The sequence below is a fragment of the Delphinus delphis genome, chromosome 19 (assembly GCF_949987515.2).
Source record: "Delphinus delphis chromosome 19, mDelDel1.2, whole genome shotgun sequence".
Lineage (NCBI taxonomy): Eukaryota > Metazoa > Chordata > Mammalia > Artiodactyla > Delphinidae > Delphinus > Delphinus delphis.
The window spans coordinates 5,721,880-5,745,512 of NC_082701.1; the positions used below are offsets into that span (position 1 = coordinate 5,721,880).

Consider the following 23,633-nt stretch of genomic DNA (forward strand, 5'->3'; position numbering starts at 1 on the left):
GATACCTAGGGTCCACCTGGGACACAATGACTCAGAGCCTCCAGAGGGAGGCCCAGGCATCAATATTTTTCTAAAGCACCGAAGGCAACTTCCCAGCTCCTTCCCACCCCATCCCCACCCTCATTCCTTCTAACACACTTCCTGGTGGAATTGCTAGGAAAATGTTGACTCTAAACAGCAGTGTAAGTCTTTAGAGTCTTAGGCAAACGTAATTAGCAAAGCAAATAAAGCGTGAACAAGAATGTAACAGACTCAAATCGGATTAAGTTCTTCTCTTCAACTCTCTGTGCCTCGTGTCTATAGTGCCTCAAAGGTGGCCACTTGCCAAGGAGCGTGCATCTGCCTCCAGAAAATAACTCATGGCTGTAAAGCGCTTTCAACTTTGAGGCTCTAAGGAGTTTTCATAACAACGATCTCACCTGATCTTCCCAACATCTCCATTCACTCATTCATCAGATACCTCCTGGAGACCTACGATGCCCAGGTATTGTCGGGGTCACAGGGGAGACCAGAGCAGACCTGTCCCTGCCTTCAGGACACAAGTGACCAGGTCCACCGGTGATGACGGCACAGGGAAGAGACAGGGCAAGATGGGGGAGGTGCCAAGTGGAACCAAGACCTGGGGTTGCCAGGAAAGCTTTCTGCTGAAGGAACACACAAAGTGCGCCCTGCAGGGTAACTAGGAGAGAGTCTGCGAACGCTGGAGGGACAGTGTTCTGAGCTGGGCACCATGCCAGCGTGTTGGTAATGGTCTACTGGCTTTTGCATTACGTTCAGAACTCCCCCGTCTCGCTCAGGTCGAGGCAAGGTGAGTCCTCCTATTGCTAACCCAGGCATCTGCAAAAGGGAGGCTCTGAAGGGGATTGGCTGGGATTCTGGAGAACATGTGCTTCTGAGACACGGGGCTGAAGACCCCTTGCCCTCCTCCCAGTCCTAGGCCACAGGACAAAAGGAACCGTAGGCGTGGAGCTCACAGACCATCTTCAGAGGGCGTTTCCGTTTCCTACCGTCCTTGACATGCCTTCTGTCATTTATCCCTGGGGCTCGTTATGGGGACATCGAGCTAAAGCTAAACAACGTTTTAGCTTTTCCAGGGGCTTTAATCCAACTCCTTCCTCTCAAAGAACTGGCCAATCCGACATCTACATCCCCAAACTTCACCCCTTCTTTTCTTCTTTGATACCAGAACTCTAACTCCTCTGGGGTTATGATTCCCCAGCCTTGAGGTGAGCCGTCTACACTATCACCAGCACCACCACAATCTGAGAGAAGACAGACAGGACAGGCGTGGCCAGGACCTGCTCTATCGGGCACTGATGCGCTAGCCACCTAGAGAGGGGGGTACACCTGTGAGCCGACAGCCGCGCCCCACCCCCCTCGGGAGGAAGGAATTATGATGAAACACACACCCAATTCCTTTAGCCAGCCAGCCTCATCAATCATCTTTGCCTCCGTCATCTTTGCCAACCAGCCACTGGTTCAATAAATTTCCATGGTGGCCTCTAGATATTTCTTATAATCTTGCCGCCTGGCTCAACACAGGGCAAGAGAATACAAGTATTCAGTCACCACTTTACAGTCTAAACTATGAAAAGGTTCTCTAAGCATGGAGAAGGAAGTCCAAGTCTTAGAAGGTCCCAACCATGCCTATTTGCGTTCCAGAATCCCCACCACTCTATTAAAATAACAAGGGTCATTCAGTGCTTGGGGAGGTCCCTTCAGCAAGCCAGCCTGTGCTGAAATGGCCGCTTCGTGTGCACTGTGTGTGCATGCCAGACCCAGTGAAGGTACCTGGGGAATACACAGCACCCACAGAGGTCGGTTTCCAAGCTCTGACTGGGCCCTCTCAGATGCTCTGTGCCATCGGTTGCAAAGCCACAGATATTTTTCCCGTAGCCTCAACTAGCCAGGACTGGGTACGCAGCTAACACACCCAGGCATACACAAGGGTAGAACAGCAGCCCCCCACCCCCGCCCGCCTTAGAAATCAAAGGGAGCAAGTGGAGAGGAGGGGAGTTTGTGATACGCGTTCCCAGCAGGTACATGCGCAGAGCAAGGCGTCCACAGGACGGTTAACCCACGGCTTTCTCTGAGAATCAGCAAGGACGCCACACTGGGAGCCTGCCTCAACCCCCTTCTGAGCCCCTCTGCATGCCAACGGGACCAAAACCGACACCCGAGCACCTTCCTAAAAGCCACAGGAGGCAACAGGATGTAGCGGAAGGCAAAAGAAGCAACCTCGGCCACGGCTTCCACGTGCACCTTGGAAATGGGTGCCTGGGGTCCAGGGGGACCTGAACGCCAGCTCTCTACAAACACCTCATTGTGAAGGGCCTGCGGCATCAGTGGGCCAAGAGCCCCCCAGTACGATAAAATAAACTGGCTTTCACAAAAGATTCAAAACGCTCCTTTGTTGGCGACTCATCTGAACGACAAGGTTTTGGCAACGCTCCCCAGCCCAGGACTCACCAGCCACGGCTTCCAATGCCAGCAAGCTCGCGGCTTTGCTCCATTAGAAACTGAAGTATTCATTAGCGTCGTGTATTCATTAGCGAGCTCTGCCCACTCAGCGTGCCCGTTCAAGTGCCAGCCTGCTCTTGGTCAGAACACCCAGTGCCCGAACTGAGGGCCTCCATACATCCACAGGGTGAGCTATCTCTCAATCTTAGTACCATAAATATCAAAAGAAACGGAGAGGATGCTGTTATGTGCTGAACTGCTCCCCGCAACCCCGCCAACTCAAATGCTGAAGCCCTAACCCCCAGGACCTCAGAATGTGGCTGGATTTGCAGGTGGGGTCTCCAAAGAGGTGACGAAGTTAAAAGGAGGCCCTTAGGCTGGGCCCTAATCCAATCTGACTGCTGCCCTTATGAGGAGTGGGAATCTGGACACACAGAGTGACACCAGGGATGCCCACAGAGAGGAAAGACCACGTGAGGACATGGTTACAAGGAGGCACCTGACAACACCTTGATCTTGGACTTCTAGCTTCCAGAACTGTGAGGAAATACAGTTCTGTTGTTTCAGCCACCCAGTCTGTGGTGGTTTGTGATGGCAGACCTAGAAAATGAGGACAGATGGGTATACAGTTAAGCAAAAGGGCTGTCTGCAAAACCGCATCCCTCTTCCACCTGGCTTCCCAGACAATGGGGCCGCCCAATCCACCCCCGCGCCCAGCCTCCTCTGATGACACGGTCACGTCCCCACGCTGGAGGAACCCCGTGATTCAGCTGGACGGAGACTCTCTCCAGGCCAGCTGAAATGTCAACCGTCCATCAACCCCATGATGCACCTTAGAGCATCAAACAGAAGTGCAGATCTCAAACCACAGCAAAGCAAAAGAAAGGAGATGTTAAAACGGAGGCAGGGAGCCGGTGTTCACTGTGAAGCTGGCTGGGCTTATCTGATAATATCAGAATTATGCTGTGGACTCTACAGGTGGGTGCCACTGCGATTTCTCCTTCTGTAAGCGATTCTTGCCATCCCCCCAACCCCCAATCTCCTCTGTTAGGTATTCGTTCGTAAAGTAGTAGAATCAGAATCACAACGCTAAAGATGGAAAGGATCTACGAAGAGGAGGAAAACATGCATCACCCCTGAGGGGGAAAATAATCACCTGGTACTTCCAAACAGTTGTCATACCTGGTCCCTCAGAGCGACTCCAGTGGCCAGAAATTGACACCAGCAACAGTTAGGCGCATATTAAAGGCGTGCGCACATCCTTCTCGTTTAAGTTTTTAGCGGAGGCATCTTCTTTGCCATCACAGCGAAAACCAAGAGAAACTGAACAGGATTGGGACACAGATACAAGAAGGGGGGCACTGAGGAGAAGGTCGCACCCCTAGCGCTTGCTGCCCCTGAGCACGTTTGGGCGGGGCCGTCAGCTGCGATGCCCCGCCCGAGGGTCTCGGGCAGACTCAGACACCACTACCTTCCCTCCCCCTGCAGTCCTTGGGCAGTCTCTTTGGATGTCAAATCCCAAGAGAGGGAGGGAGGGGGCGGGGAACACACATCTCCCAGAGAGAAGGTTGCCAAGATGCAAAGCAAAGCTGGAAAAGCAAGTGTCAACAACACAGCCAAGACGTTACCACTTGTTTTTCAGGAGACACACAACAAAATGACATTTTCCAGAGAGACATATATTCATAAGCAAAAGCACAGAGCAATCTAACTCCTCAGTGACAGGGAAATGGTCCGGTGAACTACACTAAGATGGCAGGATGCGGTATATGTACTAAAATGACTGTAGATAAAAATCGTTTCGAATTTTAAAAATAACACATAAGAGAACGCACAGACGGTTCCAACTGTGTGAAATGTATGCATGCACGTACATAAGCAAAGAGAAGGGAAGTCTAAATAAATGAGTCAGGATTCACGGAGCTATAGAGTTGACTTAAAGCATACTTGAACAGCACAAGCATAGGGGACAGTGTTTATATTTCGATATTTATAGGACACAACATAATTCGTTTTCTTAAAGAAAAAAGAAAAGAAAGAGAAAAGAGAAAAATCTAGAAGGATACCCACAAAACTGATGACAATGGTTGACTGGTTTGGGAAGAGTACGGACACAGGGGAGCCTCTTACCCCGGTCAGACTGCGTTAACAAATTACCATCGACTGGGTGGCTTATACACAGCAGAAATTTATTTCTGGCAATTCTGAAGGCTGAGAAGTCCAAGGTCAAAGTGCCAGCAGATTCAGTGTCTGGAGAGAGCCCACGTCCCGGTTCACAAACAGTGCGTACGTGTCCCGATGTGGCAGAATGGGAAGGGGGCTCTGAAGGCTCCTTTATCAGGGCACTAATCCCATTCGTGAGGGCTCCACCCTCATGACCTGGTCACCTTCAAAAGGCCCCACCTCCAAATACCACTGCATTGGAATTTTGAGAGGACGCAGTCTACAGCAAGAAAGGAGTGTCACACGTTAAAGTTTGTTTAATTTTTATAATGAGATTTTTGTGCTGTGTTGATGTAATACTAATATGACTAAAAAGAAAGACACAGGGCCATGGCGACACACATCCACCCTCTTCCTCCTCTCCCCTCTACCCACCAGTAGAAAATCACAGCTCTAAACTAAAGGTGAAGTCTTCCCACCCACTGCCATCCTTAACTTTATATAGAAGCAAACTGCAAAGGTCATAAAAATGTCAGTATCTCCAAACAGCTGTTCAAGGTCCATTCCCCTTCTCCCTAGAACCATCCACGGGGAGTGCTGGGCTCAGGCTGGCCCGAGCCGCATTCGCCATCAGCGTCCTCCTGTCAGGCCTCTTCCCGGCCCTGGCGGACTGCACCTTCCTCGCCTACCCCGCCTCTCTCGCCCTCTCATTAAGATATCATTTGGCAAAGCCTCTGTAAAACCCTGTCAGCTCATTTCCCATTAACAGTTACCGCGTGAGCCTTTTCTACTCCATCCCCAGATAAATACATGAAAATAAATACCCTTTCAGGGAGCGATTTGATGCATCCGAAGTTAACACAGCTACAGTGGGCTCAACCTGACAGGCTGTTATGAGTAAAGCCCTTTTCATGAGCAATATGGCGCTCCGGCTCCAAAAGGGGCACGAATACATCGGAAAGGCTGAATGACGGAAATGGAGTTGGAGAACAGGGCCAGTTGTTAACCATTTCCTTCCCACCCACCCAGAGTCTTGCCACCCTGAACGTGTAAGTATAACCAGGGTGGACATCTCCGACGTGGGCAGGCGGTGGCACCTGTGCTTGGACGGTCACGAGTCAATGTCAGAATCGCTCAAACCACACGTCTGTGCTGAGCAGACTCCTGCACTGGCTCACTTCTGCAGGTAAAATAAGGCAGAGACTGACTCACTTCCTCTCACCCCGTCAAACTCCACGCACGGTCCTCCCAGAGGACAGGAAGGAGGCCATGGGGTTTTCTGCAGGCAGGTCCTCCTTTCCCCTGGGGCCTGCTCTGCAGGACGAGCCCCTCCACCACCGGTGCAGCCAAAGCCTTTGCTCTCACCACTTCGTCCTCTCCCTGGGCCACGTGCGGAGCGGTGGGGCTCTGTCATAAGGTGGAGTGAACAGGAAACTGAAAAGATCTCAGTCTGAATTGACCCACAGAACTCCTGGTTCCTGAACTCCAGTCGTAGCAAGCATTCTGAAAGCAAATTCCAGCCCCCGCTTTCTCCCCGACAGGACTGCGTGCCCCTTGGCTGCTCAGTCAGCCACACGGACTCAAGATCAAAACCCATTAACTTCACCCACCGCTCCCCAGCCAGGCCTAATTCTCTGTGCATTCTACCCAAGACTTTCGCCTGGGATCTCCTCTATATTCAAAGCATATAGTAGAACAAACAGGAAGCAAAAGGTTAAAAAAAAAAAAAAAAGGACTGCTGCACAGAACAAACTGGCCGAATGACTATTTACACTGCCCAGAGAAGGCTGCTACCTTCGGGCAGCTGGTCAAATACACCTGGCCCCACTCCCTGGCCCCAGTATCAGGGAACGGTGACCCTTCATGATTGCAAAGAGCCCTCTGCAAGACACTGCCTTAGAAGCCCACGTGGGCCCAGGTGGGAAGGGCAGAATGAGACCAGCAGGGGCTGTGCACAGCAGCTGAGCCAGCCCCCTGTCTGCTGTTCAGGAGTTAAGGCCCCTGGCTGCCAGATCTTCCTGCCAGGGCAAGTAGAATACACCCCAGCAGCAAGTTTACAGATAACCAGGGCGGACTTGAGGACAGAATGTGGCAGTCCATACTGAGGACCTCTCAAAGCTATTAGCAAGCAGATGTTCCTTGACAACAAGGAAGCAAAGGGCCCAGGGGGCAGAAACTGACACGGTCGTTCACGCTCTCGATGAACAAGAATGACACACCTCTGAGACAACATCACAGCTGTCCAACCAACCATCACATCCAGCTGTTTGGGCCAGAGGCTGGCCATTCTGGAACATGAGTAATCAGTTTCTCACGAGTGTCTGGGCCACGTTCCAATGGAGAAGAAGGCAGGTGGGCCGGGGAAAGGATGTGAGCCTACCTCCTGGGGTACATGCCCAGACGACTCCAGTGAGCCCGACCTGACCCTGCCCACAGCGACCCAGCAGAGAAACTCAGCTCCTCGACACGGTCCCCCCTGTGCCTCCCCCGACCCTGGGTGAACAGAGGATTCAAGCACCAGCTCAGGTCTCTCAGGGGCCTTGTGCCCACCTCGGGGACTTGCTGGGACACTGCATCTGCTAAGGTGACTTGTGCCCGCACTGGGTCCTACTGACGTCCACCCTTCAGCCGACCTGGTTTCAGCCGATGGCGCTGGGTCATGATCTCGTGGCCTGGCCTCAGCTCTCTCTGCTCAGTGACCACAGCCAGACTTCAGGCTGTCGTTCATTTTGTGCTTCTCTGTAAGCAAGTACACGCTCATCCCCCAAACCCAACCCACCAGCGCTATTTAGGGCAAAAAAAATAAAAAAGCTAAATCGCCGGCACACCCCAATTCTGGCGCCTTTTTCGATTTTTTTAGTTTTCACTCGGCAGCCCCTAAAGGGAGTTATTCTCAAGTCGTAAGAAGGAAAAGTGGGGAGAAGGGACACATAACCGGTTCATGGCAGAAGTGAGCGCCGCCCAAGGCCCTACTGCCTGGTCTCCCCACCTCGCCCTCCTATGAATAAGCCCTTGTGGATACGATGCTTTGTCGACGGTCTTATGTTGCAGATGGGTGTGTTGTCATCTCCCTGGTGACATCATAAGCTCTCTAAGAGTCAGGACCACCGTCACGGGCACTCCCTTCCCCAGTGTCTAGGTCCACTCATATAGACAGTGCTGTACCACACGACGTCAGCTGTACTCTATATTTATAATGAGATCTGATATTTAAAATCTGAATGTATCAAAATGTAACTAAGGAGATGATGAGTCAGACTACCAAGAGCTTATTTTCTTTTAGGCATTAAGTCACAATTCCGTTCCCCCAGGTAAAAGACCTAAATGGTGTGAAACATCTATTTTGATATCGCTGGCTACTTCACATAGACACGAGTTGGCATGTCAGGTTTGAACAGGAGTAAATCTATGGCACAGAGCTAGACACATCCTGACACAAGAGCCCAAAGCAGAGTGGTACTCACCCGGTGAGGCATGAGGAGGTCAGCCAGGTAGACAAACGCAGCTCCGAGGGTGAAGCCGACAGCCACAGGGAAAAAGGCCAAGGCACCAAAGCCACCAGAGGACGTAGCCATCTCCACCGCTGGGGCCAGGAGCGACCAATAGGAAGCGGCCAGCATGACCTGCAAAACCACGATAAGCAGCAAACCATTAAACCATCCCCTGAAGGCCTTCCAAGTGGGGACTTCTCTCACTCTCTATGGCCCAAACTGAACCCCCCAGTGTCACCTGGGTTAGGCCTTTAATCCTTGGTGGTAGGTACTATCCCAAAGCACAAAGCCACCATGAGAATTCTAATGTTGTTAAGAACTCAACTTGGGGTAGGATGGAGTTGACCTTGGGAAGAGGGAGTCTAGTTTGCTGTCATCTATCCTCTAATTCAGTGGTTCTCAACCATTGCCGGAGACATCTGGCAATGTCTGGAGACATTTTTGGTTGTCACAAGTAGGGCTGGAGGTGAGGGGGAGGTTACTAGTAGCATCTAATGAGCAGAGGCCAGAGAAGCTGGTAAATGTCTCACAACGCACATCATAGCCGCTGACAGCAAAGAATTATCTGGTCCCAAAGGTGAGCGGCACTGTTGAGAAATTCTGTGCTAACTGAATACTACCAGGACCAGACTGCTCACTACTTCGTGAGCTCCACTGCCTTGGATGTGAGACAGCTCTAATTCCTACAAAGTTCTTCCTTAAGCAGAGCTGAAATCTGTCTCCCTTCGGTTTTTACCTCTTCGCACCACATCTGCTCTCCAGAGCACTAAAGGAAGGTGTCTGTCCCCTGTGATATGTGACAGCCCTTGAAATATCTGAAGACAACCAGTGAGACTACGTCAACTCTGTCTCATCAATTTTCTCATCTCTAAAAAGGAAAGGGAACTTATATTTACTGATCACCTACTATTTCCAGGGACCAAAGCTTCACATCTGATATCTTATTTTATCCATCCCAACAGCTTTGGGAGGAAGAAGTTGTTTTCTATTGCTATTTGTAGATAAAGAAATTGAATCTCAAAGTAATAAGATCATTTGCTCAAGGTCACAGAGCCAGGAAGTGGCAGATCCAGGGAACTGAGCAAAGTGGGACCATCATCACCTCAATGAGGGGGAAAAACAAAAGGGAAAAGGGAGAACTGAAGCTGGACTCAAACCTCGGGGAGGTCAATTTGATCAAAGGTTCTCCGACATTTAGTGAATTCAACACTCATCCACAGTTGTTTACTCTTACAGACACCATGACATCTTGGCTAGAGCACACCCACTACCCATTGTAACCATATGACAGTCAGCACTAACGTATAAAATGCTGAATGGGTTTCTAAAATTAACTACGCCTTGCCTTTAAAATAAATCTGCATCATCCGTCTCCGAAATAACAGAGTGATGCAACCAGGTATTGCGAATGCAACGCTAAAAAACAAAGCCGTGCAAAAAGAAATGATTTCTCTTCTTTGACGCATCATCTACACACAGTCACCGGTTTGGCACTGGACTCTCCCAGCAAAAGTCTTAGCGCCACCTGTAGAAAATTGCACCTGCCTCAGAGACTCCCAGAAACAATGAAAACGGCTCATCAGTTCAGTTCCATGGGACCACCAAAGGAAGCCTGTGGGAGCCTTCTCTATGCCAGGGGCTGACCCATCCCTTTACTGGACTTTGTCTCACTTGTTTTAGAATTCAACAACAGTCTGTAATTGCCATTCACGGTAAGCTCCCACCACGGATGACCAGCACAGAGGCACAGGCATGTCCAGCAACCTCTACCCCTGCATGTTTCAGGGCCTCCCATTTAGACCATATCACCAGTAAGGCCACTCACCTCATCTTCCAGTCCCTCACCACATCCCATCCTTGTCAATGTCACTTGGGGTACTTCCCCAGCCTTGGATCCCCATCGCCTTCTCAACACCAAGTCCAAGCTCTTCTGTCAAAGCTCCTTTCCATCCCTATGCATCACTGGGTACCAATCCTTTTTCTGTCCCCTGCACGTGAGCAATATACAATATTCTCATGGACAAGATGCAAGGTGAGGTAGAAGGGATGTGCCGCTCAAGGGAGGGTTTGCCAGAATCTGGGATGCTTGAAATGGAAAGGCATCCCAGACGATTCAGGTGGGTCCCCTCCTTGAGAATCAGTGATCCTTTATCCTTCCAGTCAAATCCAGAACCCAACTGAATTTCTTTCATTTCTTTTCCTCACCAGGCTCCCTGTCTCCCACATAAACTGGAACATGACCAAGGATCGATCTTGAAATGAGATTGGGTTGCCTGGGCACTTCCCTGGCAGTCCAGTGGTTACGACTCCACGCTTTGACTGCCGAGGGCGCAGGTTCGATCCCTGGTCACGGAACTAAGATCCCGCAAGCTACATGGCACGGCCAAAAAAGAAAAAGAGAGAGAGAGAGAAAAGAGGTTGGGCTGCCTGTCTGAAATGACAATAGGGCCCCCCAAAAAGTTTATTTAAAGGGCATATGTGGGGACTTCCCTGTTGGTACAGTGGCTGAGAATCGCCTGCCAATGCAGGGGACACGGGTTCGAGCCCTGGTCTGGGAAGATCCCACATGCAGCGGAACAACTAAGCCCGTGCGCCACAAGTACTGAGCTTGTGCTCTAGAGCCCGTGCTCCACCACAAGAGAAGCCACCGCAATTAGAAACCCACGCACCGCAACAAAGGGCAGCCCCCACTCGCCGCAACCAGAGAAAGCCCTCACGCAGCAATGAAGACCCAACGCAGCCAAAAATAAATAAATAAAATCAATATATTAAAATTAATAAATTAATTAAATAAAGGGCATATGTGGCAGACAAAATAATGACTTTTTCCCCAAAGAGGACCACATCGTAATCCCTAAAACCTGTGGATACGTCACCTTACATGGCAAGAGGGACTCTGCAGCTGTGGCTAAGGATTTTGAGATGAGATGATCCTGGATCTGGGTGGGGCCAGTGTCATCACAAGGAATCTTATGAGAAAGGGAGACGGGTCAGCATCAGAGAGAAGATGCGATGATAAAAGCAGAGGTCGCAGTCAGAAAGGAGAAGCTGGAAGATGCTTTGCCGCTGACTTGAAGACGGAGGAAAGGTTATGAACCAAAGAAGGGTGGTGAGCTCTAGAAGCCGAAGAAGGCAAAGAAACAGAGTCTTCCCAAGAGCCTCCAGCAGGGACACAGCCCTGTGGCCAGCTTGATTTTATCCCAGTTAAAACCAGTTTGGACTTCTAATCTCCAGTACTGTCAGATGATACATTTGAGTCGTTTTAAGCCACTACACCTGTGGTACTTCGTTACAGCAGCAACACAGCACATAAAGGCATACGTTACTTTTTTTTTTCTTTTTTAGAGCAGTTTTAGGTTCACAGCAAAACTGAGCAGGAAATACAGGGAATACCCATATGCTCCCTGTACCACATATGCACAACCTCTTCACTACTGACATCCTACACCAGTGGTACGTTTGTTACAATCAATGAACTTACACTGACACCTCATTATCATCCAAAGCCCACAGTTTACATTAGAGATCACTCTTAGTGTTGTACATTCTATGAGTTTGTACAAATACATAATGACATGTATCTACTATTCTGGTATCACAACTAGTAGTTTCACTGCCCTAAAAATCCTCTGTGTTCCAACCTTTTCATCTCTTTCTGCTCCCCTGCAACCCCTGGCAACCACTAATCTTTTTAGGGTCTCCATAGTTTTGCCTTTTCCAAAATGCCTTATAGTTGAAATTATACAGTATTGCAGCCTTTTCAGACTGGCTTCTTCCACTTAGTCATATACATTTAAGATTCTTCCAAGTCTTTTTGTGGCTTTACTGTTCTTTTTAGGTCTGAATAATAGTCTGGATGGACCATGGTTTATTTATCTATTCACCTACTACAGGACATCTTGGTTGCCTCCAAGTTTTGGCAATTATGAATAAAACTGCTATAAATATTGTGTGCAGATTTTTGTGTGGACATAACTCTTCAGTTCATCTGGGTAAATACCAAGGAGTGTGACTGCTGGATTGTATGATAAACCTTTTTTTTTTTTTTTTTTTAATAATCCCCCAACATAGGTGACTTCCCTGAAACTGTCAACACTCACGAAGCTCCTTTACATGTTGGGCATTTTTTAAAATCTGGATGTAGTGACATATTAACTAGCTGATACAGAAGCAGGAAGTAGTATATCTGATTAACCTTCAATTACCCCTAAGAAGCAGGGCCTGGAGGGGATAGTCTAGCAAAGAGGAGGTGGTAATCACTGGGCCCAAGACTTCACGGAATGAACTCAAAACACAAGTCACTGCCAACCAGTCCCTTTATGACTCCAGACGGCAGATACCAAAAGTCCTCCTGCAGCTGCAGCCCTGCTTATAAAGGCAAACTGGGCTGGCAGTGTGACAGGGAAGAACAAATCTGACTCTAGATTGGATCTGTTTCCTTTTCTTTAACCTTTGTATTCTTCTGCTTTTTTTTTTAATAGATCTTCATTGGAGTATAATTGCTTCACAGTACTGTGTTAGTTTCTGTTGCACAACAAAGCGAATCAGCCATATGCATACACGTGTCCCCATATCCCCTCCCTCTTGCGTCTCCCTCCCACCCTCCCTATCCCACCCCTCTAGGTGGTCACAAAGCACCGAGCCGATCTCCCTGTGCTATGCGGCTGCTTCCCACCAGCCAACTACTTTACATTGGTAGTGTATGTATGTCGATGCTACTCTCATTCCGCCCCGGCTTCGCCCTCCCACCCCATGTCCTCAAGTCCATTCTCTATGTCTATCGCTTTATTCCTGCTGAATGGATAAAGATGTGGCACATATATACAGTGGAATATTACTCAGCCATAAAAGCAAATGAACTTGAGTTATTCGTAGTGAGGTGGATGGACCTAGAGTCTTGTCATACGGAGTGAAGTCAGAAAAGGAAAAACAAATACCATATGCTAACACATATATACGGGATCTAAAAAAAAGAAAAAGAAAAATATATTCTATTGCATTTGCTACAAGTTAAGAATGTTGCCCATAGCTTGAAATATACAGGATAGTCCATTCTCAGGAGGTGGCGCAGTGGTTGAGAGTCCGCCTGCCGATGCAGGGGACACGGGTTCGTGCCCCGGTCCGGGAAGATCCCACATGCCACGGAGCGGCTGGGCCCGTGAGCCATGGCTGCTGAGCCTGCGCGTCCGGAGCCTGTGCTCCACAACGGGAGAGGCCACAACAGTGAGAGGCCTGCGTACCGCAAAAAAAAAAAAAAAAAAAAAAAAGAAGAGCTAAGGAGGAAATAAACAAAACATGGACTGAATGTCTAACTTCGGTCACTGGCCGCTTTGGTTGGTCTACCGCAGGGCTCAGAAATCTGAAGGTTGGACAGAGACGGTCTCAGGCCAGCTGGTGTTTGAGAAGCCGTGTGTGCTCCTCGATTCTCCCCAGGCCCAAGGCTGAACCCCACCTCGGCTCTCTTCTTTTTCATGTGCTTCCCATGGCATCTCAGCCACTGTCACGCCTTCAATGTCCATCTCTACGGATGGGCAAGCGAATGAATGAACGGCTTGAGTTAATCAAAAGAATTGATCTTGGACCTGTTCCTAATTGCCACAAGATGGAAACAGCCCAGATGTCCATCAACAGATGAATGGAGAGACAGAATATTCCATCTGATGGAATATTTTTCAGCCATGAAGACGTGAAGGACTGAGACATGCTACAACACGGATGAACCTTGGAAACATGCTAAGTGGAAAAAGCCAGACACAAAAGGTCACATAGGATTCTACTGCTATGAAATGTCCACAGACAGAAAACAGATTAGTGATTGACAGGGGCTGGTGGGAGCAGTTCCTAATGGATCCAAGGTCTCCTGTGGAGGGAAGGAAAATATTTGGAAGTGGGGCTTCCCTGGTGGTTCGTGGGTTAAACTCCGCGCTTCCTCCGCAGGGGCATGGGTCTGATACCTGGTTGGGGAACTAACATCCCACATGCCACGCGGTGTAGCCAATATATATATATATTTGGAACTGGGTAGAAGTGATGGTCGCACAACACTGTGAATGTACTAACTGTCGCTGGATCTCACACTGTAAAATGGTTAATGCTATGTGAATTTTAACGTAATTTTTAAAAGTTGAGCTTGGCCTACCCACTCATTAGAACCCTATCCTGGGGCTTCCCTGGTGGCGCAGTGGTTGAGGGTCCACCTGCCGATGCAGGGGACGCGGGTTCGTGCCCCGGTCCAGGAAGATCCCACATGCCGCGCAGCGGCTGGGCCCGTAAGCCATGGCCGCTGAGCCTGCGCGTCCAGAGCCTGTGCTCCGCAATGGGAGAGGCCACAACAGTGAGAGGCCCGCGTAACGCAAAAAAAAAAAAAGCACCCTATCTTGTACCACTGCCCCCATCCCCGGCTGTGTGCCGAACCCTCCAGCCCCCCCTGCCTTGGCCCAGGCACTCCCACCTGTGAAAATGCCAAAACATCAAGACCCATCTCTCATGCCCTTTCTTCCAAGCATCCTACACCCTTCGCCTGAGTCCACGTATATCATGGATGGGAACGTGCAGGATTTAGAATCAGGTCCGAGTTTGGATCCTGGCTCTGCCACTTACTAGTTGGGGAGCCCTAGACAAATAACCTAAGCTCTCTGCAGCTCAGTTTCGAGAAAACTAAACATGGGGGCAACAAACCATTTAACAAGGTTGTTTTAAGAATTATATGGGGCAACGCGTATACCGCAGCAATCCAATTCCTGGCAGGAAGTACGTGTTGAAGCTGTGCTGTGCTGGACTCTTCCCTCCCCCCGAGCGTGCCTTCACCCAGCAGGCTCGCACCCTCCTCCCCGTCTCACCCTCTCCCCCTCTTCTAGGATCAGGGCTGTGCTACGAGCAGCTCTGCATGCTGGTCCCACCCATCTGAGTGGTCCTGGACGGAGCAGCTGTTCACTCTTTGTGGCCCAGATGAGTGCTCTGTTAATCCTTGCTAAGGAAAGGGAGCGATGGGGGCGGAGAAATTGGAAGAAGGCGTAATCAGGAAGTGATTCAACACTCACTTTTTAGTCTATTACCTAATTTTGAAGTGATTTCACCTTCCAAATCAAGTACTGTATAGGCTCATACTCAAATGCCTCCACTCCTCTGACAAACACGGGATGAGTGATTGTTTAAAATAACGGAGTTTTTCTCAGGCGTGGAAAGAAGTTGATAGAACTTCCAGAGCTTCACGGACACTCCACTGAATAGTCTACTGACATAATCACACTCTTACAGAGTTGAAAGGGATTTTAGGAGGCTCTACCTAGACCAAAGGCTTCATTTAACAGATGGAAAAACTGAGACCCAAGGGGATTCAGTGGCTTCCCCAGAGCCGCAAAGCAAGCTCATGACATCCAAAGCTGACTACACCACCCCGGATCAACTTAGTGCCATCCTTTGGCCCTATGCTGACCCAGAGACTTCTAAGAAATCCTAAGAGCTGCAGAATAAAGACAAGATTTAAGCTGCTGTCTTCCTTATCATCAGGCGAAGCATCCCGGAACCACAGGCCGGGATGAATCAGCCTTAGCAATAACCAAATGTCATCAATCCCATGGACATTCTCCACTATTGCGATAGGAGCTAGTCCAAGAAAACCCAGCACTAAGGAAATATTTGGCGACCAGTAAACAGCGGTAACGATCTTGTTAAACATGGCCCTCTGCGAGATACATCAGACCTTACAAACCTAAACCCATTAATAGCCCCTAATTGCCTTAAGGGTAGGGAAACAAGTAATTATGTAGCTAAAACTATGATTCCCTCCTAGCCCCTGGGCTAAAGCTGGGGTTTCAAAACAAAGCCAAAGTTAATTATAACGTGAGCCTAGGGCTCTGAACTGAAGGCAAACCTTCCCCTCTTGCAGACAGCACCTTAAAATAAGAACACTCTAACGCAACATGTATCCTGGATTGGATCCTGGGAGCAGAAGAAGAGCATTAGTGGGAAGACTGGTGAAATCCAAGTAAAGTCTTGGGATCACGTAGTAGTAATGTACCAATGTTAATTTCTTAGCTTTGACAAAATGTACTGTAGTCACGTAAAATGCTCACATTAGGGGAAGCTGGATAAAGGGTATACGAAGACTCCCCGTACTATTTGTGCAACTTTTCTGAAAATCTAAAATACTTGCAAAATCAAAGAGTTTATTAAAAATCAGTAGTAATAGATACTGAGGGACTTCCCTGGTGGTGCAGTGGTTAAGAAGCTGCCTGCCAATGCAGGGGACACAGGTTCGAGCCCTGGTCCGGGAAGATCCCACATGCCGTGGAGCAACTAAGCCCGTGCGCCACAACTACTGAGCCTGTGCTCTAGAGCCCACGAGCCACAACTACTGAGCCCATGTGCCACAACTACTGAAGCCCACGCACCTAGAGCCCATGCTCCGCAACAAGAGAAGCCACTTCAATGAGAAGTCCACGCACCACAAGGAAGAGTAGCCCCCGCTCATTGCAACTAGAGAAAGCCCGCGCACAGCAATGAAGACCCAATGCAGCCAGAAATAAATAAATAAATAAATTTATTAAAATAAAAAGTTACTGAGGCCTTAGAGAAGATTGAGGGGGATCATTCCAGCTGAGAAGCGTGAACCGTGCACGCAAAGACTTGAAGCCAAGAGAGCCCAGAGTTTGCTTTCTGGGGTCAGCGAAGCTCTTGACCTGGGGCCACGCTATTCCCGGTAGTCAGAGGGGACAGCGTGCCTTACATGCTTCACTTCCTTGAGACCTACAGCCTCCTCTCTGTGGTTTAGGGAAGGTGAGTCACTCTCCCAAGGGCACCCAGCTGGAAGTGACAGAGCTGGGATTCGAAACCCAGGCCATGCCCTTAATCGTGAAGCTGTGTACATGTTTCAAATCCTTTAAAAACATCACAGCAAGATCCTTTCTGACCCTCCTCCTAGAGTAGTGGAGATAAAAACAAAAATAAACAATGGGACCTAATGAAACTGCAAAGCTTTTGCCCAGCGAAGGAAACCATAAACAAGACGAAAAGACAACCCTCAGAATGCGAGAAAATATTTGCAAACGATCAATGGACAAAGGATTAATCTCCAAAATATATAAACAGCTCCTGCAGCTCAATATTAAAGAAACAAACACAATCAAAAAACAGGCGGAAGACCTAAATAGACTTTTCTCCAAAGAAGACATACAGATGGCCAAGAAGCACATGAAAAGCTGCTCAACATCACTCATTATTAGAGAAATGCAAATCAAAACTACAATGAGTATCACCTCACACTGGTCAGAATGGCCATCATCAGAAAATCTACAAACAACAAATGCTGGAGAGGGTGTGGAGAAAAGGGAACCCTCTTGCACTGTTGGTGGGAAGGTAAATTGATACAGCCATTATGGAGAACAGCATGGAGGTTCCTTAAAAAACTAAAAATGGAATTACCATATGACCCAGCAATTCCACTCCTGGGCATATACCCAGAGAAAACCATAATTCAAAAAGACACATGCACCCCAATGATCATTGCAGCACTATTTACAATATCCAGGTCATGGAAGCAACCTAAATGCCCATCAACAGACAAATGGATAAAGAAGATTTGGCACATATATACAATGGAATATTACTCAGCCATAAAAAGGAATGAAATTGGGTCATTTGTAGAGACGTAGATGGACCTACAGACTGTCATACAGAGTAAAGTAAGTCAGAAAAACGAATATCATATATTAACGCATATATGTGGAACCTAGAAAAATGGTACAGATGAACCGGTTTGCAAGGCAGAAATAGAGACACAGATGTAGAGAATAAACGTATGGACACCAAGGGGCAGGGGGGTGGGGGGTGGGATAAGTTGGGAGATTGGGATTGACATATATACACTGATGTGTATAAAATAGATAACTAGGGCTTCCCTGGTGGTGCAGTGGTTGAGAGTCCGCCTGCCGATGCAGGGGACACGGGTTCGTGCCCCAGTCCGGGAGGATCCCACATGCCGCGGAGCGGCTGGGCCCGTGAGCCATGGCCGCCGAGCCTGCGCATCCGGAGCCTGTGCTCCGCGACGGGAGAGGCCACAGCAGTGAGAGGCCCGCGTACCGCAAAAAAAAAAAAAAAAAAAATAGATAACTAATAAGAACCTGCTGTATAAAATAAATAAATAAAATAAAATTCAAAAAAATTAAAAAATAAAAGCAATATCCAACAACAGCAACAAAAAGAAATATCTTTAGGGCGTGTCACAGAGTTTTGCTTTTTTGAAAAAAAAATATTTTAAGTGAGAATTAATGTAAGTATTTTGATTTTAAGTAGGTAAAAAAAAAATTTAGACAAAATGACCCCCAAATCATAGTAGTATTGGGAGATGATGTTCCAGGGATTTCTCCATGACCATGCAGACCAGGCCTTCTAAGCTAAGAACATGTTTGATAAGCAAACATGCTTTGTGAGCTAGAGATAATATATCCTAGAAAGATTTGGAGATGAAAACTTCTCTCCTAACACATTTGCTTGCACTCCAGCATAATAACCTACAAACTCCTTACCCGCTCCCTTGGAAGAGAATTCCTTAATGAATAAGATCTCCCTCTGGAGGAAGGGACAGGCAGCTGTACTAGCAGGTCCCATGTAAAACTGATCTGCCAGTTTTGCGTTTCGTCTCCTGTAGTGCAACCCCTGCATGCACAGGTAAACTACTGACTCTCATCCTATGGCCCTTTAGCAGTTGGGGGGAACTGCTTCATCTGCCGATTTTGCTGAGAGTAATAAATGGTCCATTCCTCTGAAAAAATAAATAAATAAAAACAATAATGCTCAGAATATCACCTACTCAGTACATCTAATCAGAGAGTAGTTCCCCTCTAAGTATAATGTTCAATGTCGACTATGTTTAACTAGCAGTATTTGCTGTGCTAATGTGTCAATCCTAGTGCATTTCTGAATGTCACAAAACGTAACTTGTAGAACTTCTAGTTAAACACAGCTGATGGAACACAAGCTGCTCGCTCCCAAATAGGGTGAAAGTAAAGGGATGAGGAAGAATTCAACCACAAAGACAAAAGGGCTGAGAGGAGACGGCAGTCATGGGGTTTTGGAAGCTAAAAGAGGGAGCAGGTAATGACTGACCAACCCCCCCCCCGCCACAAGAAGGCTGACACCTAAGCCCAGTGGAAGCAAGGGGGTTCACCCCACAGAACCCAAGAACAGCGCAGGGATGGAAGGCCCTGGAGCCACTGGAAATGGGCCAATAAAGAGAACTGGTGGAAAGCCTGCATCAGAAGCCATGGCACCCCAAGATTCTTCCTGTATCCATGCGGCCAAGCAACCACGGCACCAGGCACTCATGGACCCCCGCCAGCCAAGGGGTGGGTACCACACTGAGAGCAGGAGGAGAAAGGGAAAGTCTACATGCTGAATGGGAGGGCTCAGCGTACTCCGATCTCAGCCTAGCCTCTTCCCCAGCGTCCGTCCACCCTGGGGGCTGCTCCCCCCAGAGCTCATGTTCCCTATATTCCTTGTGCAGGTGTCCCCACGTCAGGCTCTGCTTCTGGGGAAGCTATAGACTTACCTCCCTGACGCCCCTTCTCAGGAAGATACTCAAGGATGTGTTTGCTCCATGGTATGAGGGAGTAAAACAAGAAAGTCGATGACAGGGGAGAGGAATGAAGGGCATCCCCAGGTTGGTGGTAAAAAAAGGATGTCAAAGCGACAGTTCAACAGGCTCGGAGAACTAGACCCCAGACGGAAAGAGGGGCTGGAGAGCTCCGGGAAAGAGCAGATGCAAACCCTACAGGTTTGAATGTGTGCAGGAGAGATTTTACGCTTCTCAGTGGGAGACTGGTGGCCGATTAATGACAGGCCCAAAAAACTAGGCAAAGGGAAAAAAGGAGACCATCACTAACTCTGGAAAACACCAAAATTGCACAAGAAAGGCAATACGTGAATACCTTTTACAGTCTTAACAATGTAAGCTATTGTTTATTACTAACCAATGTACTTCTCTGTGTGGTCAAATATATACGACAGAAAATTTGCCATTTTAAAGTCTAGACAATTCAGTGGCGTTAATTACATTCACAAAGGTGTGCAACCGTCAGCACTTGTTCCAAACCCTTTCCAGCCCAAACAGAAACTCCGTAACCCATAACCCCGTGAAGCAATAAGTGCCCGTCTGCCCTCCCTCCAGCCACTGGTAACCTCTAACCTACTCTCGGTCTCTATGAATTTGCCTATTCTAGACACTTCATATCTGGGGAATCCTACAGGATTTGTCCCTTTGTGTCTGGCTTATTTCACTTAGCATAATGCTTTCGGGATTCATCCACACTCAGAATTTCATTCCGTTTTAAGGCTGAACAATGTTCCATTTTTAAGCTGTGACTATCGGACGACTGAACTAACCTAAAAAATATAATGTACCTGCAGTGTAGGATGCAGGTGGGGATAAGAGAACCAGATCCTCATCTTCCACGCCAAGAAATCACAGGAGATGTTTAAAGCTGAAAAAGTCAAGAAACGTCAGAGTAGGGCCTCCCTGGTGGCGCAGTGGTTGGGAGTCCGCCTGCCCATGCAGGCGATGCGGGTTCGTGCCCCGGTCCGGGAAGATCCCACATGCTGCGGAGCGGCTGGGCCCGTGAGCCATGGCCACTGAGCCTGCGCGTCTGGAGCCTGTGCTCCGCAACGGGAGAGGCCACAACAGTGAGAGGCCCGCGTACCACAAAAAAAAAAAAAAAAAAAGAAACGTCAGAGTAGCATGCAGTTGAGCAATGTAGAGGCAAAAAAGTGAAGAAACAGCTAAAATGGCTGTTCACACTATCCCTAAGTAGGAATCGGGGTGGGGAAGGTCGGCAGACCTCCTTATGACTAGCCCCGTAAAGCAATCTGACTTGTTAAACGATACGTGCATATATCTTGGGGAGAAACTTTCTTTAATAAATTGATAATACGATTTTAAAATATGTAAATATATAAGTAAATGTTATAAATAAATGTATATGATTTCTTTTAATGTTTTAACCATAGAAGACCCTGAATTCACAGTGAAAACCCAATGTGGGAAAAAGATCCTATGGACAAAAACTGAATTTTCAGACGTGTTTCTGCATGAGAATGAGACATCCGTCTGGACTGCGTGTTTTTGTTGAAGGCTCCTAAATCGCAGCCTTGACACCAAAAGGCCAAATGGGACTTCTGGAGGAGGAGACATTTAAAATCAGCAATCAACTATACACGAATAAAATTTAAAACTTGTTTTAATGTTACAAAAAAAAAAAGCAGCAGACATTTGCAAGCTCTTTCTCAAGTTGCCTGAGAGCAAAACCCTCCATTCCCCTTCCATAGTTCCCCAAACCTAGCAAAGCTCCTATGATTCTTTGTCTCAAAATATCATGCAAAATGCCACAGGGATCCCTATTTTATAATGCTATTAATTTCCCTCTGGTATCAGGGGTACCTGCATAGAATAATCAAAAACGATCAGCTAAACACCTAGCCCACAGCAGGCAAACCTTTCCATTTCTGCTTAAGTGCTCATGTGGGATAATTTCAGCTCTGGAAATATACATGCATTTGTGAAGAGTTTCTTAAGGGCTACATCAGAGTAGTCTGGCGTGATGGGTGCACTTAAGCATTTCTTTTATGACAGTAATGACAGCTTAAAGACTGGAAGAAAATCCAAGCTGCAAAACAAAATTTCCCTCTTAATAAAAAAGGGGCAGGAAATTATTGCACAAAGATTATGGACAACACACTGAATACCAGTATCAGCTGTTCAATGAGTACACGCTGCTAAAGAAGGTACACATGGAAGTCTACAGAAGACAGAACGAGTTCAGAAATAACAGCACCCAACTCTGAGCCCGCCACAGACTAGGTCCTTCTTAAATGTTTGCCGAAGCACATGAGCATGGACTCTACCCCAAGAAGGCCACTGCATAAATAAGGAACGGGCACAAACTTGCAATTCATATAAATCAAGGCAACAATCGCTCCGAAAGTACGGAAGCCAGTAATGCCTCTAAGTTCTGTCTCCATATCAGATGTTAAATTAATTTTTAAAAGTCAATCGACAAGTACCTAATCAGTGACTATTCCACGACCAACATTATGCTAGATCCTAGGGGGCTGGTAGGGAGGAAGAAAGGATACAAAGGCTGATCTGAGTCCTGCCTTTGAGGAACTGGCTATGTCCCACAATGACAGAGGCAACAGACGACGTCTGAAGGGCATCAAGAGTGACAAATGAAGAGAGCCTGCTGTCATTCCAAGAAAGGAGATGACAACGTTGTTAAAAAATAAAACACCAAAGAAAATGTGGTGAAGGGCTCTTGAAAGTTGGACATGGTTTGGAAAGGAAAATAAAGGTGTGACCCTCTAGTTGGGAAGATCCGTGCGAGCATTCCAGGAGGCAAGCTTGCCAAAGCTTACGCTGTGGGCACTGCAGGGTGATCCGCCTGGCAGGGGTACCATGAGATAGTTGGGTATAATAAGAAGCCTGGAAGAATGGCTTGGCCTCAAGGCAGTGAGTGGGCTGTTTCCTGCTCTGGTTCCACAGTAGAATCGCCTGGAGTTTTCCAACTACTGGTAACCTCTAATCTACCCTCTGTCTCTATAAGTTTGCCAGGGCCCCTCTACAACTACTGGAACAGACTGTCCTGGATGGGAAAGCAACAGCCCAGGTGCCGGGCTGCTGACATGATCTAGACAGGAGACAGTGAAGGCTGGACCAGAATGGAAGCAGAGGGATGGGGAGGAAAGGGGAAACCAGCATGCGACCCTCCAGAATGGGGCCGCCCACATCCATTCAGTATCAAGTCACCCATCAGAAGCCAATGCTGGGTGGCCACATAAGTTCCGCATTGACTCAGCTCTCCGATGCAGCATGGCAATTCTTAGTCATGACTCAAGCCTGAATCCAATTCATAGGGGGGCTCTATCTGTAACTAATCTCTTATCAAAAAGCCCTCATAACATACCAGCTTCATATAATTTTACAAAATGAAGCCTAAAAGCTCAAAATTATAATCATTCACATTCAGCCTCAATGATAGCTATTAATTGAGGCAGACTCGCTTGAGTGACCTAAGTCTTGCTAGCTACAACCTACCCGGTGAAAATGATGCGCAGGGGCCTGGCCTACCAGTTTGCATGTGCTCTCCAAACTAGGAAAGAGCACTTGAGCTTAAAAAAAACAAAAACAAAAAAAAGTCTACCCTATGACCCAGTAATTCCTCTCCTAGAGACCTGCTCCAAGAGAAATGAAAACATACGTCCACACAAAGACTTACCCAGGACTGTTCACAGTAGCTTTACTCAGAGCCTAAACCTGGAAAGAACCCAAATGGCCATCCACAGCAGAACGGACTAACCCACTAGAGTCCATTTATAAAATGAAATATTATAAGCAATATCTTTAGCAATAAAAAGAGAAGAACTACGGATATCATAACGACACAGAGGAGACTCAAACTCATTACACTGAGTGAAAGAAGCCTGTATATAAACACACACACACACACACACACACACACACACACAGCC

The 23,633-nt window shown here is 47.8% G+C and overlaps 1 protein-coding gene across 2 annotated transcripts in view; it reads right to left on the reverse strand.

Annotated features, from left to right (window-relative positions):
• The window catches only part of SLC39A11 (solute carrier family 39 member 11), a 335,209-nt gene that overhangs the window by 283,728 nt on the left and 27,848 nt on the right, over positions 1 to 23,633 (reverse strand). For both annotated transcript variants that reach the window (XM_059997205.1, XM_059997204.1), the window contains exon 4: positions 8,088 to 8,246. In XM_059997205.1, the coding sequence (XP_059853188.1) occupies positions 8,088 to 8,246 (159 nt within the window). The remainder of the gene's footprint in view (positions 1 to 8,087; positions 8,247 to 23,633) is intronic.